Raw genomic sequence first — 14,138 nt, 5'->3', positions numbered from 1 at the left:
GCTTTCATAGATGCCAGCTGGATGCTCAGATCCGAAGGGCAGGGCACCGAGAACATTCTTGTGGCCGGTATTTGCCTGACACCACTCCTCACCTGTGGGTCTGCCAGCCTGGAGATGTCTGGCTTCAGGTAGAAGATGATTCCCTCAGCAGCCCCTGGCAGCATCACCCCTCGAACCAGCAGGATGAGGAGCATCACATAGGGGAAGGTGGCAGTGAAGTAGACAACCTGCAGGGGCAGGGAAAAGAGGAGAGGGGCTCAGAAGGGGGGCAGGCATCACTGCCCCTCACCTCATCTGCAGACCCCCACCCCAGCAAAACTCCCAGACTCTGCTGTTGGCTGTAGCTGGTGCTGCTAGCGTACAAGAGGGATGGGAAAGAAATTAATCAAGATTACATCTCACTGGTGATTGAGTTAATCTGCATTTTGTTCTTCATCCAAGACTCTGCCACGGGTTGCTCTGCTTTGTTTTCTCTTTCCAGTCAGTGTAATTTCTCTGCTCTCCAGCTGTTCCCTTCATCTTTCTAGAGCTGCAGAAGAAACTCGGATCTCTTCCTGTCACTGAGTTTTAATGAGGTATTAAAATGGTCCTATGCGCAGCAAGAGCTTTCCAAATTAAATACCAACTTTTGCTGTCCAATTTGAGACATCTATGAGGGGTCTCATTTCCAGAAGTGCTCATGCATCACTCTCATCCCTTCAATGCCTCTGAGCTCACAAGTAAAAAATGGGGGCAGCTCAAAGCCTTTAAAGAAGATCTAGACCATTATTTTTGTAATACCTATTTTTACTTCTTTTTGTCTGTGATAGAAATAAATATTACAATAGATTTAATCATCTCTAAACCATTTTTAACGTAACTTTTTTTTCTATTTTCAAAATATTTGTGAGCAGTTTGCAACTTCCTAACATTTATTCATTACTAAAATTCATCCAAGTAATGTGGAGGCTCGTTTACTCCATGGATTCATAGTGATGGGCCTGTAACAACATTTTTTTTTTGTGCTTAGTGATAATTGGTCAAATAAGTCACAGTACATTGTACTTCTGCTGTTCCCTGATTGAATGAGGATGGCACTCCTTTGGGCACAAGTATTAAAATCTACCTTCAGAAATCACTTTTAAGGAACATTTGTGCACAATAGCTGAATGCATAAGGAAGAGAAACACAGGGGAAAATGAATAAAAGAAATAGGCTTTTGAAAGAAAATGGGTCTTTATGGAGTTATTTGAAATTATTGTCCTGAGATCACTACGGTTTCTTTCAATTTGGGTTCCTTAAATCACAGAAGCAGAAACATAAGGATCTGGCATGGTGATCTGATTAGAGCAGCCTCTCAGGTAAGCACAACCTCCTGTTTAATCTGGAGCTGTTGAACAAAGTTATGCACCTACTCAGAATTCTTGGGTCTTTTCTAATGCTTGCCTTAGTATATTGTCAGCAAAGAAAAGGAGGGAAGCAGATGAATTTTTTGACAGTGCCCTTGTAAAACTCAAAGTTACTGCCTGCAGAGAAGACAGCTGGCCTGTTTGAGCTGTAGTATTATGTCTGGGGACAGAATCCCCCTCTCTTACTGTTGCACCACGTCCACAACACCTGGCTGGGAAATAGACAATACCCCCGTACCCTGAAAATCGTGATGGAAAACAATCTTCTGTAGGCTCAGGAAGACCATTCCATTTCCTATAGGTAGTCACTGTTTTCTCTCACTTTCTGGTCTGGTTTTGCCAAACCAGGTCAGCTAAACCAGCCTGACTGAACTACTTTAGCTTTCTCCTTGTGCAGGTAAGTTTTGCACACAGGGGAAGCACCAGGCAAAGGAGAAACTCAGTGGAGAAGACTGAGAGCTAAAGAGAACCTTGGCTGACTCAACTATTCTTCCATGCATATCACCCAGCCTCTCAGAGGGAGCATCAGAGATTCAAGGTTTAAAGTGTAGGTCATCTATCCCTTCTCCCCATAAAGGTGGAGTCTGGCTCTCCTTCCTTCAGAATGGTGGACAGCAAGTCAACACCAGCAAGAATCAGTCATCACCAAAAACTGGCAAAAATCTAGTCAGGGGAGCAAGCTGTTATCTCCTTCTGTTGCAATGGGTGTCCAGTGCAGTTTTAAATTAGCAGGTGGCATTTAACACAGGTGTCAAGTATGAAAAGGAACACTCGTGAAGAGCAGAGACAGTAATTTGAAGGAAGAAACCTATTGCAGAAGCTGGTTCCCTCCCTTTGCTATTGGGACATCCCCCGGACACACCCACAAGACTGATTATTGTCATCAATCATGGTTAATGATCCACCCATCTCACTGCAGCTCCAGGAAAGAAAGAGGTTCTGAGCAAGTCAAGGCCGTGGCAGTGTCCCTAGTACCCAGCCCAAGGCAGCAAACACTCCAAAAGGAAAATCAGTCCATCTGCTCTACAGGATAAACATCAGGAGGAGGCATTGGCTCCAGCCTCCTTAGCAAAATGCAGAAAGTGACCAACTGACCCAAAACCTGCAGATTCAGAAAGAGCACAAAGGAGAGAACAAGGACACTTCTCCCACCCCAAGTGTTCTGCAGGATAAAGAAGCAGGAGAGATTCATTATCTGTTCTCTGAGCTGGTTACAGGCAGCAGCTTGTCTGTCTTGTTCAAGTGTTTAATTATTGCCAGGGATGGGAAATCTGCCACTGCAGAAGATTTTGTTGAACACACCCTTGAGCCAAAGCAGGACAACACAATGGTGAGTGGATGATGCCCAAGGGCACTTGGGGAGAATCCATCGGCCGCTGTGGGTATTTGCAAGTGAAAATGTGATTCAAAACTCCCCTCAGTTCTCAATTCTTTCCTCGTTCTCCCCTCCCTGATGGACCCTACTAATTTATTCTTCCTCTTAGGGTTTGCGCACAGCTGGTGTATATCAGTGCAGACTCAACAGGTTTTAGGCTTCACTTTGGTGCTGTGTCTCCTGCCTCAACCTCATGAAAAAGGAAAAGAGATTGGGGAAGACATATCAGATGAGTACAAGGAGGCTTATGGACTCAGAGGATAATCTCCATTCCTACTTTGCCCGTGGACTTGACCCCTTTCCAGATGCAGAAGTAGCAGATGATCCAGGCCAGCAGGAGACACAGAGCCAGCTCCCAGCGCACAGTGCCCAGTTTGTGAATACCATCCGTGAGCCCCAGGACTCGCTTCCTGCCAGTGGCCAGGGACAGGGAGAGAAGCATTAACACTCCAGACCCCACTCACCCATACAGACCTTTCCCATTATTACCTCATCCAAAGACTTAGCAGCCTGTCTGTAGCACATCTCCCAGCCATGCAAATCCTCCCAGCTCTGCTTAAGGCTCCCCTCTCTACTCATCTCTGCTCCACCATGGGCTGTAGCTGACCCAAACCCTCCCACTCTCCAAACCCACGGTGCCATGCCCGTCAGACCCACACTACACTACACCCGCTCCCCATTGCTCCCCAAGCCTGGCAGCTCCCCAGCACAGACAACTCAATCCAAAGCAGGCCACCAAAGCCACTGTCAGCCCGTGGCTACCATTCTTCCTCCCCAAATGCTACAGACACCCTATATGTAAGCATAAATTAACTTTATGATTCCCGTGCTCTCCCCTTAGCCTCCTTCTTTGGAGATTGACCATCATGAAGGTAGGCCACACGGGAGCTCAGCACTGCAACTCATGCAGTTCCCAGAAGCCCAAGCCCGCACTTACAACTCCTCTGCACATTCTGCTCAAAAACCACTTCCCTCAGCGTCCCCTCGCCCTCTCTGCAGAAAGCACAAACAGCTGTTTCAGAGGGGCTCTCACTAAACAGTATGTGCCAGGAGCAGGGCAGGAGAGGGGGGCCAGCACTGTGCAGACCCTTTCTGCAGCCATGGGCACATATCATCTTCTGTGGTGTCTGCAACAGACAAAGCACAGTCAATCCTTTCAAAGGTACTTTAGGAGACAGAAATGGGGGGCAGCCCCAAACCCAGCTGCTGAAGCTGTGTCCTTGACACCCCTCTTCTTTCTTTATAAGGCTTTCCTCAGTAGCACGTGGAATGGTAGGGTGGCACCAGCCAGTCGTTTCAACCTCTCCAGGCTACACTGATGACCCTAGCTGGGACATTGTCTGGCCTGCTGCAAGACTCCTCACTCAGACTGCGTTTTAGTGCCTCTAACCCCAAATTCCTGAAAATTCTCCAACTTCCTCAAATTCTTCTCTAGCATCTCATGCATGCATCTCAGATCCCTGCACTCCAGGGGTGATCCTGGGCAGCATGGTGGATCACTTCCCTTAGACAGCAAGCGGGACTAGGTTAAAAGAAGGCACAAGGCAGTTTTTCCCCTTTGTGCTTCACTGCGGAGGACTGTTCAGTCTGCCCTGGCCTCTTGTTCTTGCCTGCCAACCTGCAACACCCAGCTCTCCCTGCTTTTGGTGCCTCTCTCAATGGCCACACTCCCCCAGGCACCTCCGTGCCAGGAAGGGAACACACCCTCGGGGTGCACATAAGCCCCCCTGGGCAGGCACACCTCGAGCTGCCTTTGGGGTGTGCCAGTGCTCACAGTGCCCTGGACTCTGTGCCTGTCTCCCTGGCAGCTCCTCGTGCCCCCCGTGTTGGGATCTGACACGTGGCACCTCGCTCCTACAGACACACAGGCCCTACTCATATAGGGTGTCTGTAGCCCAGGGGCTCCTGCAGCTGGAGTCTTTGGATGAGAGAGAGCCTGAACGGAGGGAAAGCAGTCACATACTCCCAAAACTCAATCATTGAGGAGGTGGCGTTCGCAGGCAAGGTCCTGTTGTCCAGGCCGGATCTATTCAGAATGTCCACACAGAGATCTACCAAAAGAAAAGGAAGCTGATGAGGTGAGAAATTCTCTAGGGCCCCTCCATGAGGGATGTTCCCTCACCGCTGGAGGCTAACCCTCACTCTGGCGGCAAACAGACCCTTCATCTTGTGCCGTAGAGCATCTCATTAACCATCTCATAAAATCTGGCTCTAACCAGGTATGAATCCCAACCCAGCGGTCACCAGAGGGGCTTCAGGAAGGGAAGAGGGGAAGGAGAGAACAATTCCCTGCCAAATTGAAAACAGACGGCTGCGAAACATAGATTATCGAGGGGTAGTGACTATGAGTAATCAGGATAGAAAATCCCGTTCTCTTTCCACATCATGCCCCATTCCCTGTCCACACATGAACACACCACAGAAGCCTTCATGCTCTCCTTTGCCATCCCCAGCTCCATCACAAAGTGTGAAATGAGTAAAAACAGTGGAGATGCCACACATCCAATGCACCTCCTCTTGCATTTTTCCAGCAAAAGACAATCCACTGGAAAACCAAGGAAACCAGCTGTTGCTGGGAAGCTTCTCTCTGTTAAGAGAACAGAGGGATGTGTTCTTTCCTTACAAACAAACCCATTATGGGGGAGCTGAAGGAATTGGATCTGCTCTTTAAAAGGCTGGTTACTTCTGCTGGGATGAAAGGGCAGAGGGAGCCGTGAGTGAAAGGCCCACAGGGCAGAGAAATTTAACTAATTGCAGAAATTAATCATCTGACGAAAGAGAAGAAGGGAGGGATCCAAGCTGCTGCCATGAAAAACAACCTGTTCAACATGTCAAAAAAGTCCTGACAAAGACATGCATGAGGATTAACTCACATCTATCCCATCTTCCCAGGCTCAGCACAAGTGCCTTGAGTAAAGCCAAAGCCAGGTCTTCTCTGCAGGGCAGAGTTAAGTGAACTGTGGGCATGAGGCACTGAGACCCGTGGTGAATATAATGGTATGGAGGCTGCCTGGATGTGATATTAACCAGGAAAGCAGTGCCCTTAGGGTTTTGTGATACTGGTTCTTTCAATGGGAGACCTGAACTGGCAAAAGCCCATGGTGCAGGCTTAATCTGGTTTTCCCATGAGCTGAGCGCACGGAGGAAACTGCTCATTGTCAGCAACTGTCCCAGTAACTCCACAGGAGTGTGGTAGAGTAAGAGAACTGTAAGACGAACTGTTACACCTGAGCTAATGAAAAGCTCCTGCCACATGAGGAGGGCTCTAGGTTGGCTTGAAAACTGTACCATCCACCTCTCCTGCTTGCCAGAAAATGCCAATTTTTTTTGTGACATCACATAGCGGCTCATGAGAGCTTCTTATCCAAGCAAACAAACAAAAAATATTTTCAACAAAACCCAAATAATTTCTGGGAATTGGACAGAAGCTAGAAGGCGACCAAAGGAAGGTGTACCTGAGTTCCAGGGGTTATTGCAGCTGGCCCACGGTAGCACTGATGTGAAGGAGCTGAACAGGTAGAAGAGTGCCCAGGACAGGATGATTATATAGTAGACATTCAGATATCCCACAATGATTTGGGAGGCATATCCAATTCCTGTGAAGAAAAGCAAGGGAGGTGAGGATGGGACTGACAACCAACTCCCAACACATGAGGCTTGACCCCAAACAAAGACACAGGTCACGCTGGGGTAAGAAGGATGCAACACCACAAAGATGGCTCTCCAGAGAACAGTGCAAGATCTCCTTAAGGGAAAGAGGAAGGATTTTGTGACTGCGCTCTCAGACAGGAGACACTGTTGGCAACTCTAGACAGGTCTGTGGTCAGACAGCCAGAAAACCTTATGCTGATTTGAAACTGATTTTCTGATGGCTACCATGCCACAGCATCATAGTGCCTCTTCTTCAGAAAAACACACCTCTGGCCTTTGAGGAAAAGAAATGCAGCTGAGTTTCTTGCTTCTGGAAAGAGTCAGGCAAAAAAAAAACATTCTTACAGCTGATATACACCATGCTCAGCTTTGGTCTCGGGTCCTGCTTGTGCCTGTCGCTCACTGAGACCTCAGAACAGTAACCAGACCAGAAAGGCCCAATTCCTTTCTGTAAAACTGGTTGTCAGTGACCTTTGAGATGCTCCTACTGTCCAGCTCCAGGCCTGAGCCAGAGCACAGAGGTCTCCAGTGCAGGAGGTCCCAAACTCCCCAGGGAGCTTCAAATAGCACTGCATGCCCATGCTCAAGCAAACTAGCCAGGCTCCACTCTGCTGGAGCACAGGTTTCTCCATCTGCAAAACGTGGTTAATAAGCTCTCTTCTGGACAGCAGAATTGAGGAAATTGCATTCGTTAAAATATTAATACCATTAAGCAACCTTCCCCAGGGCCCCAGAAGTCCAGGTTCTCATCCCTGTGGCTTAATCTCAACCCCATGCCATCTCTGGGCTGTCAGACCGGTGCACACAGCCTGATTTCCCCAGTTTGCAGGATGCCAGCCTGCAAATGCTGCCACAGCAGCCCTGGGCACAGGAGTGGGCAAGGGAAGCATGATAAACCCGACTGTTTTCCTCCATCCCTCCTCCCCTCACTATTTGTCCTGGACTACACACAGGTGTTTATACATAAATCCTTCCATCCTCTTCCTTCAGCTTGAAGAGGCAGTTCCCTGACCCCTCTTTATGTGAGTGAGGCTGTGTGGTGCTGGCTGGGGGCTGTGCTGGTCACAGTCTGTGCTTTGAGGAGCTCAGAGCCTGGGAGAGAGGAGAAGCAGGACCAGCACAGCCCCCAGCCAGCACCACCCAGCCTCACTCACATAAAGAGGGGTCAGGGAACTGCCCTCGCACACACAGCTGGCAGCAAGAGGAACAACAACGCTGGGAGAGAGAGGAAGGGAGAGAGAAAAAAGGAGGAAAAAAAAAAAAAAAAGGATAATAATATTTTTTTTTAAAAAAAAAGGATCTGAGTCAGTGATAGTTAGAAAGTGTTGCCAGTAAATACTGTAACTTGACTGACCTTCAAAGAGGGGACAGATCTTCCTCCAGGCTGTCACCCCTCCCTGGCTCGTGTACTGCCCCAGCGCTGTCTCCAGGAAGAACAGGGGGATCCCACAGGTGAAGAGGAAGATGAGGTAGGGGATGAGGAAGGCTCCTGAAGAGAGGGGTAAAATGCTGCCTCAGAAACCTCTTCAAAATCTTACCCTTAAAACCTCTTGCCAGGTACCTGGGATCAGAGCTGGAATCAGCTACAGAAACATAAATATTTCTCTGAACTAACTGTGCAACCTCTGCTAAAGCAAACAAGGTCTCCACCACCATAATTACTCAGAAAAAAAACACAAGGGTGGTCTGTCTTGTGTTACTGCAGTACTTCTGCATTTGGCATGGGCCAAAACCCCTGGAGGTAAGGAGTAGCCAGGCAAGGAGCTACAAAAAGATAGTGCTGAAGAAGTCCTCCCTGCTTTATGTTCCTGAGCTCATTCCAGCTTTCAGAAGGAATGGGGCAAACTAAGTAAGTCCTTGTTTCACATAACCACATTTGTTCTGCTTTTCATGAGAGTCCCAGCAAAACTCCCACTTGCCCAGAGGATACAAACCTGGACGCTGGTGACATTTCTTGGTAAGTAATAAATTTGCCAGGATATGAGTTTATTTGGAGATATATTTCACATCAAATTTGGAAGGAAAGCAGATTGCTTTCCGAAGAATGGAAGAATACCAGAAGAATGGAAATAGGGGAAGAATATCTTTTCAGCATTTTCAAAATGAAGAACTTTAGCTTCTACCTTCAAAAATCATTCTTGGCTAAAATGTAGAGAAATGTCTGAAGAGAAATCAGCCTGAAATGGCCCTCAGATTAACCCTTGTCAGAATGGAAGGGGAAGGAGAGAAAGAGCAAGGCTTTTTCCCAGAAACAATGACCAGCAGAAACTAAGCATAAGAAAAGACAAAACAAACAAACAAAAAGTTCAATGCCCTGAAAAAGTGGTTTAGTGCTCTGTTCAGCTGTCTGAAATTTTTTTGCACCTTTTCAGTTAAGCCGCCAAACCAAAACACCAAATGCATTCACTGCTGTGCTCAAAACTGCTCCTGAGATCTCATTTTCACAGCTGACCTTCCTTCTGTCGCCTCACTCTCTTTCTCCGCATCCTTACTGTAGATTTTCACACTTCTGCTCCCCTCCAAACAAGACAAGGTGAGTGAAACATCTCTGGCAGTCTTGGCGCTCCACACAATAAACTTTTGGTCGTGAACACCTCTCTTGCCAGTGCCTGGAGAGCACCTCAGCTGCTTGCAAGATCGGTGTGCCTTTCCCAGGCGCTGTCCCCCCAGGCTCTCTCCTCCCCTGCCAGCACAGGCATCCACACTGACATTCCTTCCAGTGACAACGAGCAACTAGGAACACTTGCCCTTGTTTTTAAGCCAGCGATGTTACGATAACAAAGAACATTCAAATTTCCCTTAAACACAGCTGTGTGTAGCTGCAGGAGACATGGGACCAGGGGGAAGGAGGCTGATTCTCAGGGTCAGTCCAGGTTTGCAGGGTAGGGAACGAGAACTGCAGACCCTGAACCAGAGGCAGCCGCTCCTTTCAGTGCTGCAAGACATCTATGCCAAATCTGCAGGACGGCTTTATTATCCTGCACACAGATGAGCCTTCCGGCAGATTCCAGACCCTCTCATCTGATACAATTTGTCCCAGAGGTTGGCCCGTTTTGATGGTTTTCTTGTCCCACGGCTGACACTCCAGCTCTGATCCCCTCCTCGATTTGCTGCTCCACTGAAGGAGACTCAGCCTTGAGTGGGGCCCCAGAAACAGACCCTCTTTCCTTATGAGTCAACAGTAAGTTCAGGATGCTGAGCAATTAGATCCAATTTGATGGTGCAGCAACAGATAAGGTTGCAGTTGGTCACTTTACAGAAAATAGGTTGGTCACTTTACAGAAAATAAGCACTACTGTTTCTATGGCATCTGTCTTCATAGCTGTATAACCATTTCAGTGCATCCAAAGCTGGAGAAAGGTGACAGGACAGCAGTCTCAAGGGTTTGAGGGATAAGGGTGGGACAGGGATGCAGCATTTATCGGTGGAAAACGCCTTTTTTGCAATTTCAAGAACTTTTCCGATAGAACAGAGAATATCTTTAAGTGTCATAAAAGACTCTGCCTAGTCCTGTATCAGTAATCTGGTTCCATAGAGTGCTGGAGAGAGAAAGGTACCTCCTACAGCAGTAGTGTGCTTCCTGCAAAGAAACCTGTGAGCTGTGAGGGAAGGACTCTCCATCCTAACCTTTCCCAAGCCTAGCCTCATTGCCCTCTGAATCCCAGCCTTAGCTATTCCAGAGCACTTTAATTAAAAAGACAAATGTTATTCAATAGATACTTAAAGCGAGCAAAAGTAGCCTTTTCACTCACGTTAATTAGCATACAAATTGCAAGGACTGCTGAACGGGCACCACAGGCATAAACTGTGCAAAGATATCATCTGAGCTCAGGGAGAAATTTTCCAGGAAAAACCCGCGACTCCTCTCTGAGAGCGTCGCTGCAGAAGAGGCTGCTCAATCAGATGCAGCTCCAGTGTCTCCTTGCCTATGCCCATCTGACTTGCTCTTGGTGCCAGCAAAATACCGGAGAAGGAGACTTGGGGGGGTCTCCTGAAAATCATCCCAGGTTCAAGAAAAACTTAACTCCATTTTCTTTAACTATTTCTTACCCTGCCTCTGTTTGGTTTTTGAGGATGTATTTTATTGTCTCTTGTTTAACTTGGATAAACTCCAGCAACAGCACAGAGGACAGGAATTTGGGGGCCCTGGGAAAAATTGCAGTGGAACGACTCAGCTATTGGTGAAAGCTCAGAGCACTTTGGATAAGAAAGGCCCCTGGGGCATGGTCTGCAGACAAAGGAAGCTCAAAGTGGGGTGGGGGGGAGGCAAGTACCAGACCATTATTTCAAGGTGTTTTTAGAGAACAAGAACAAAAGAGAGGTTGTTGCTGTCTTTGACATGTAATTTGTTATTCCTCCTTTTCTTTCATAAAGTTAGATTTTTATTCACCGGGAAAAGTTAGTGACAGTCTATTATTCCCTTAGTTTCATTTTATTGTTATGAGAAATTTTAACTTTTAACCGTGTAATGATCTTATGGCAGTGCTGCTGCGAGAGAAAAGGAGAGCCAAGCAAAGAAACAAAAGGGGAGGTGAAGGAACATTTTTGGGGGATGAATTTCCCTGGTAGTAGTTTGATCACTGTGAGAATTGCTCCATAGAAAGGGGCAGAAATCTCCTTCTGGGGTATATCAGGCCTTAGCTAGGATACCAGCAAAGGACACCAGCACTAAGTCTTTCCTCCTCTTTAACAAGGGCCTGAAAAAGATGGATTTGACACCAGTAGTAGGAAAAGTGAAATATGTAGGAGGTTGGTGTTGGCTTTCTGACCACTCGCAGCAGCATTTGATCTTTTCCAGAGACCAATAATTTCTTGAGATGCCCAGGAGCCTTAAGTTGTTACTAGAGTTCAATTTTTCAGGAGCCCAGATTCGAGAATGCCGTTTGAAGAACGAGTACCCACTGGGGAGCAGGATTCACTCCTGAGTTTTTATACCTCCTGGTTTTGGCAGGAACTAACCTGTTGAAGGAGCAAATGAGGGAGTGCCTTAGAGCACACGAGGCACAGGAGAAACGTGTCCAGGCACGTACATATCTCTCATCATATCTCATCCTATCTCTCATCATACCTGCAGGTCCAGAACAACCCACGTGTGCTGTGAACTCACCACCACCATTCTTGTAGCAGAGGTATGGGAACCTCCACACGTTACCCAGGCCAATGATCTCCCCAGCCACAGACAGCACAAATTCCATTTTGTTCCGCCACTGGCCTCTCTCTTCCATCTCCTCCATCTTTATCTCTTCAGGAGATGTGGTGGCCCCATTGGGTTCTCCTTCCTTGGGTATGGCTCTTGTCATGGCTCTGTGGGACAGAAGAGAAGGAGAACATGGGATGTAGGGAGCTGCTGCAGGACACACTTGCGGGAAGAGGAGACAGGGGACCTGACACCACAATAAGATGTGTTAGAAGACGAGCAGAAGCTGCCCTTTCTAGAAGTGATTTGCTTTAGCAAGGGATACTCATTCCCTTGTTGAGATTTGGAAAATAAACTGAAAACGAGTCTCACCAAAGCAGCAGCATCTCTACTTCCATTCCCACCGGCTGGGACTGCAAAGAAATCAGGGTTTTGCTCCTTTGTAGCAACTTGCAAATTCATCTTGCCGGTGGTTCGATAAGTTTTTTTTAATAGCACATCTCTCATTCCTTCTGTGCCATCTAAAGGAACCTCCCCATCTTCAGGGAGCAACAGAGTCAGCAATCAGCGTCACCCACAACACTCAGCATTCCCACTGGCCCTAGATCTGCTCTGAACCATTTAAACTTGCTCCCTCCCTTGGCTCTGAAGGCAGCTCAGGCCGAGCACCTCTCCCAGTCAGCAGCTCAGTGGTGAGCAGGACCTTATCCCCTCTGACGTCCCTTACAGGACCACCAAACCTTCTACTGACCATCTGCAGCAGGATGGTGCACCAGGACCACGATGGCAAAGTATTCCTGCCCTCCTTGTGCCTGGAGTCTCTCCAGTCCTGTCCCTCTGGACAAACACCAGGCATGAGCCATATCAAGGTGAGTAGGGACTACCAGGGAACCCGACCTAACTGGAAATACAAGCAAGTGGAGACCCTGACGTCTAACTGTCCCAGCAGCCAAGGAACACTGTGGCACTTGTTTTGGTGTAGTTTTCAATGAGGCGAGGAGGCAGCAGGAGCAGGAGCTGGTGGGCCATGCTTGCACTTATCCACACAAGGCAGCATCATAATCAGCGTCTCGTTTGCTTCTGTAAAGGAAATTACTTCCTAAATGCTAACCCTCTGGGTGTATCAGACCCCGGGGCAAAGAAAGATGCTTGTGTGTGAGAAGACAACTTCTAATGAACGTTTCACAGCAGAACAAGTAGTTCTTTGACACAGCCATGTTTCCTGCCTGTTATTCAAGTCAAGAAAGGAAATCAGATCTCACAGCGTAATACACCAATTGCTCTCTAAATGCCCCAGGCAACAACAGGCTTTGTTCCCCCGTCTGCTTTCCTGAAGGGCTCATCGTATTTGCTTTGCTATCAGCCACAGATTTCCACGGACACTGAATGGAGGCCTGAGTCTCATGCAAGACATCAACCAGTGTAAGAGGGGCTGCAACAAGATCAGGGGGACATAAAGCATAGAGGTGAGCAGTCAGGGGCTGGTGAAGATCATCCTCCAGGCTAATATAAGTTCCTCTTCAAAAACATGGCAGAAAGATCCTGGTCTCAGTTAAATTCAAGAGGATTTTAGAACTACTGTCAGTAAGAGCCTATGTATGGGCAGCACTACAGTGGGCACAGTCAGTTTTGGTGTCAAATGCAGATGCATGAGGGCACTGAGGAAGCAGCCTTTGTTTCATCTCCAGCCCTTGCCCTTTGTGGTCCATATGCTGAAAGCACCTATTTATGGCTTGCTCTGATCCAAACCACCTAGGGCTACACCACCTGTGGAGCTGCATGACAGCGTGAAGGTGAATCAGCCCTCTAACAGACTGCCACAGACCTCTGACCCCGCGTTTAAAGAAGGTGCTGGAACCCAGGAATCAAGGGCCACACCCTAAATGCTGGCTTGCAGCTGCAGCTCTGCGGCTCCCCAGCGGCTCAGCAGTCCTGCCAGTCCTGGATTTGCCCCCTCTCCCTAGCTCTTCTGCTGGACTGCATTGGGAGGTGGAATCATCAGGTCCTCCTGCCAGCCATTTCTCAGCTTCTAAAGGCCAGGCAAGGCCCTTCTCCCCACTGCCTGCCTGCAGTACGGGCTGCCAGCTGGCTAATGGGTTTGTTCTGATGCTGCAGCACAGCCTCCTCATCTCTGAGAGGAGCAGAGCTCCACACACTGTCAAATGTGAGAGAAAAAGTAACGTGTACTTCATGAAATGTGTTTGATGTGTCACAGCCCCTGGCACATTCCAGTTTGCTGCAGTCCAGGGCACGTTATCAAATACGGTGATGGTAAAGTCTGGGTTTCTTGAGGATGTCCCAGGAAGCTGGCTCGAGAAGATGAGCTAATTTGTATTTATTCTGTGAATGTAAGGTGGATCCAAGAGTCAGCCTATTTCTACTAATATTTGGAGTTTTATTTCATTTTTGCTTGACCTGTTTCACACATGTGTGCAGAGGAAGGTCACAATCAGAGAATAACCTCCTCTCACCCAGCCCTGGGAAGGGAATCTGTGAGTGCCAGCCCACAGCCCCAGCCTTGTCACCAACCTCCACCTCAGGGACACCTGGACCAGGATTTTTTTTATCTGTCCACTGATTTTTATCT

The 14,138-nt window shown here is 47.9% G+C and overlaps 1 protein-coding gene across 1 annotated transcript in view; it reads right to left on the bottom strand.

The window, feature by feature from the left end:
- The window catches only part of LOC136361886 (sodium- and chloride-dependent betaine transporter-like), a 37,716-nt gene that overhangs the window by 18,305 nt on the left and 5,273 nt on the right, over positions 1-14,138 (bottom strand). The window contains exons 2-7 of the mRNA XM_066320120.1: positions 11,522-11,718; positions 7,769-7,903; positions 6,219-6,359; positions 4,727-4,814; positions 3,041-3,173; positions 93-227 (exon numbers count right to left, since the gene is read on the bottom strand). Of these exons, the coding sequence (XP_066176217.1) occupies positions 93-227; positions 3,041-3,173; positions 4,727-4,814; positions 6,219-6,359; positions 7,769-7,903; positions 11,522-11,714 (825 nt within the window). The 5' untranslated portion in view covers positions 11,715-11,718. The remainder of the gene's footprint in view (positions 1-92; positions 228-3,040; positions 3,174-4,726; positions 4,815-6,218; positions 6,360-7,768; positions 7,904-11,521; positions 11,719-14,138) is intronic.

The sequence above is a fragment of the Sylvia atricapilla genome, chromosome 5 (assembly GCF_009819655.1).
Source record: "Sylvia atricapilla isolate bSylAtr1 chromosome 5, bSylAtr1.pri, whole genome shotgun sequence".
Taxonomy (NCBI): Eukaryota; Metazoa; Chordata; class Aves; order Passeriformes; family Sylviidae; genus Sylvia; species Sylvia atricapilla.
This window is presented reverse-complemented; position numbering and strand designations above follow the sequence as displayed.